We start from the raw sequence: 4247 nt of genomic DNA, 5'->3' as shown, positions 1-4247 counted from the left end.
ACTGATTTTTAGGTGGGTTTACCCGCTACTACATAACCTTTGGGAATGCACAAGCCTATAATGCACAATCCAATGATGCCCCATGATAAACATGTGTTCGGCCACTTATCAATGTCCTTATCCGTAAAGGCTCGTAATCGGATTGAGAGAAAGAGAGAGAGACTTCATGCAAAGAGTTATAGAAAATTGAATACTGTATTTGATTTAAAAATGTACATTAACATGATAACCTCGCAATAATGAAACATTGAATGGGCTAATGTAAATAAGCGCTTTGAGAGTCCATGGAGGGGGTAAAGGCGACAGTACAACGACTTGGATGAAGTAATATTTCTTTTTTTTTATATTAAAACTCTTTTGCAGAAATGTGATGGCATGGTAAAAATGTGTCATTATTACCTCCAAAAACAACCAAACCAACAAAAACGCCTAGAGCACTTCGTTGTACGTTTTGACAAATATTTTATGTAGGAACACCAAGTCAAGAAAGGTGAGGAAGGGATAGAAAAGGATGAGACGGGGAGGAGGGAAATAATTATGTACAAGCATATTTCTACACGTATATTACAGGCCGGGAGAATGATCGCATTATTTGAGATATACATAATTCAATATAAAATTTTGAAAATAAAAATAAAAATCTGATACAGTCATAACATTTTTTGACCATATACCCCACACAGGCAGTGACTGAAGTGTATTAAAAAGGTGCTTACGACTTAAAATGATTGTCTGATGAACATAAAGTAAAAACAGGATTGCATCTTGTCTGCATGGCGGCTGCTTCATCATCATCATCATCATCATCACCATTATCATCACCAGTTGGACTAAAAACGAAGATGGGGGGAAAAGGCGATGAAGACCCCAAGACGATCTGCGTTTATTCCCTCTGATCGATGGTCCTCATGGGAAATCTTGAATTCAAAAAATAAAAAATATCATGCAAGTAGGCTAGTATAGGCTATAGTAGTGGTGGTGTGGGGGTATGAATGGGGAGGCGTGGGTCCTTTGAAAGCGCTTTTTAAAAAAAAAAAAAAAAAAAAAGACGTGCTTGTATCTCTTTTTTATTTTAATATTTATATCAATCGGTCCTTTTCTCATCCGCGATATTTCGTAAGTCTTTTTTTCTTCCTCTCAGGTCCATATTCCCTGTAAATATTTCTCTTTTTGTTTGTTTTGTGTTTGTTTTTTTCTGTATCATACATCGCACTCCGAGTCACTGGATGTGACGGACAGGATGGACGTCCCAGTGTCAACTCGCTCTGTCATACTGGAAACGCTGGTGGTGGGACTGGCCGCGGTCGAAGGCGACTCTGCCGAGCTGTGAGGGGTGAGCCCGGCTTCCGAGAGCGACCTCATACCGCTCGGTCCTATTGCTTGGTGCTGGAGCCTGGAGAAGAAAAGAAACGAAGAAAAAAACGAAGGAAAAGGGAGAGAGAGAAATGGCAATTAGACCTGAGAATGTCCCCCCTTACCCCCTCCTCCTCCCCCTGCAATAGGGTTCAAACTGGCCTTTCTTCCCCCTGCCGGCCCCAGCCATGCATGCATGCTTTTATCAAATAGCCTGCTTTCAGGGGACAAAACAGAGAACTATTTAGACTACCAAATGTTCGACGATTATTTTCCCTTCTTTTTACAATAGTAGGCATAATAATCGCCTAAATCTATCCAGTTTTGGCTTTAAACGGTTTGTCATATATCCCTGCAAAGAAATTAATTCCAACATTTTAAAAACAATATTTAGAGCATGCTTCAACTTCCACGGTCTGTGGCTATTTAGTTATATTCTGCTTATAATTATCGTCCATTTGCTCTAGGCCTATATCTTCCCCATTTCTTTATTATTCACGTTTTGTTTATTTGGGAAAACACGTCATGACTCTGCTTTTATAAGTGCTCTAAACCAAGATATGTTTTCTTATTATTATAAAATATAGGCCTACGTCCAAATGCAAAATGCAACCGCATATGAGGCTTTGACAGAGATGTATTACAGATTGATGGAAGTTGGAGGAGCTGTTTATGAATGAGTGACGTCGAGATCCAGGTTGTACTGCAATCATCCTAAATGTTTATCTCCAATCCACTCACGATAATAACTCCATCACAGCGGGATAATGGCGGTCTGGAAATATATCCAGGCCTATTCATTTAGCAAAAAGATTAGAATAGTATTCATATGGCTTAGTACTCTGACTCACTTTCTAATCAATTATAGCATTTCAAAGGAATGATACTACACTCAATGTTATGAATATAGCCTATATAATGTTTTTTTAATAGGCATGCTCATTTTTATTGTCAGATAATATCAGTAGTATGTATGTAATCCTTTGAGATACTCTGCTTTAACAAACCATATAGCATAGGAGGCTATAAAAACAATAACTATAATAGCCTATAGCCGCTATAGCCTACATACAACGCATTTGTTAACAACATCCAATAAATGTTAATTTATTTGCAAAATATGTCTAAACTCCTATAATGTTCAGGTTTTCGGTGTAGGTCTAAATATTATGAATTCATTGTGGCACGCTAAATATTTAGACCAGCCCAGCTCTTTGTATTGCACAGCATTAGCAAAACATAAGCTATATACGATATAACCTGAACCATTAAAACTACTATTACTAAAATATTATGCTGCTAATACAAATAACTAGGGTAATTGTGTAACGTTGTTGTCCCATAATTGAATGTATAGGCCCATCAGTTTGTATTTTGTTGTGCTTTGTTACTTTCACTCTTACGGAAAAGATAAACAAGCTCTTGGGATTAAAAAAAAGACAGACGCAACAATCGCTTCTCGAGTTGAACAACAATCTGATGATTTGATTTTTGATTTTATTACTGCCTTATTTGGATACAAAACTAGCTTTTTGCATAATTCTAACGTTAGGATAGAATTCCACATTCACCTCAAAATATCGAATGGATTCATCTATATTTCTTTTGAAGGTTCTTGTAGTTATAAAACATACTATTATATAAGTACAATACCGTTTTTATTGGTTACAACCGCAACAACAGCATTTCGATGTTTCTCGTGTTTTCTGTTTTCATAACTAAAATGTCGCCGGAGCCATGGCTGCTCCCTCCCCCTGCCTGACAGGCTGGTCCGTTTCACTGTAACGGCAAGCTTAACGATATAGTTTAATGAAACACCTTTTTTTCTTTAGAATTTACGGATTTTCGACACTGTTCATTATGTGCACATTTGACAGACTATGCGTAAAGGCACCAACCTGTTTTTGGCCGCCGCGGCTCTGTCTCGTTGTCTCCGGTTTTTAAACCAGTTTCCGACCTGTGTAGGAGTGAGTCCAGTGGCTTGAGCCAGTTCCCTTTTCTTGCTGGGATTTGGATATGGGTCCTGAAGGTACCACTCCCTCAGCAGGCTCCGCGTCCGCTCCTTGAAACAGTGCGTCTTCTGTTCGCCGTCCCAGATGGTCCGAGGCAGCGGAAACTTCTTCCGCACCCGGTACTTATCGACCGGTCCGAGCGGACGCCCGCGGAGCTTCTCGGCCTCCTGGTAGTGTGCTTCCAGCCACATGGCCTGCAGCTTTCCGTGCGAGTCCTTGGTGAACTTGTGGTTCTCCAGGATGTGGTAGAGGTCTCTGAAATTGCCCGTGTGGAACGCCACTACGGCCCGGGCGCGCAGGATGGACTCGTGCTTGTTGATCGCCTCGCACGCCCCCGGTGCCACGGGCAGGGACCAGAGGAAGCGGCCCAGCCGTTCGATGTCCCCGGTCTCCTCCAGCGTCTCGCAGACGCTCGCCACCTGCTCCGGGGAGAAGTTGAGTGTCGGTAGCTGAAACATGGACAAGTCTTCTGGAGACCTGGTGGTGGGAGCGCTGTTCGCCAGGAGCAGAGGGCGATCAGCGAAGTTTGGCAGGAAGAAATGGGAGGGATAAAGCTCTAAAGGGGATCTGAACACCATGGAAATGACCTGAGAGAGAAAGAAAATTACAGAGAAAAAGGAAAAACCGAAAAAATAGGCCAGTAAAAAAGATTCAATGGCTATCGCCTAATGACACCAGCCTCATAATATCTCCCCCCTAAATCCGCCGTTGAGTGTAGCATTGAAACATTTTGTTTCCCTTTTCTATTGGTCTTCTTGGTGTCGTTGTAGCGTTGTCATGGCAGCCCTGCCAATCACTGTCAAGCGTGCCAATCATTAGCCAGTACGTAGCGCGAGGCTTTCACCACTTGTGCAGCACGCACGGGGGGTTATCAGAGTCTCC

At 41.7% G+C, this 4247-nt stretch overlaps 1 protein-coding gene across 1 annotated transcript; it reads right to left on the bottom strand.

Annotated features, from left to right (window-relative positions):
• Positions 1 to 1200: 1200 nt before the first annotated feature.
• six3a (SIX homeobox 3a) lies at positions 1201 to 3943 on the bottom strand (the record flags this gene model as incomplete). The annotated part of the gene is made up of 2 exons (XM_083658135.1): positions 1201 to 1393; positions 3252 to 3943. The coding sequence occupies 2 exons, from the start codon at positions 3941 to 3943 to the stop codon at positions 1201 to 1203; spliced, it is 885 nt and encodes a 294-aa protein (XP_083514261.1).
• Positions 3944 to 4247: the final 304 nt, after the last annotated feature.

This window comes from Poromitra crassiceps, assembly GCF_964638095.1.
Source record: "Poromitra crassiceps genome assembly, chromosome: 22".
NCBI classification, from domain to species: domain Eukaryota; kingdom Metazoa; phylum Chordata; class Actinopteri; order Beryciformes; family Melamphaidae; genus Poromitra; species Poromitra crassiceps.
This window is presented reverse-complemented; position numbering and strand designations above follow the sequence as displayed.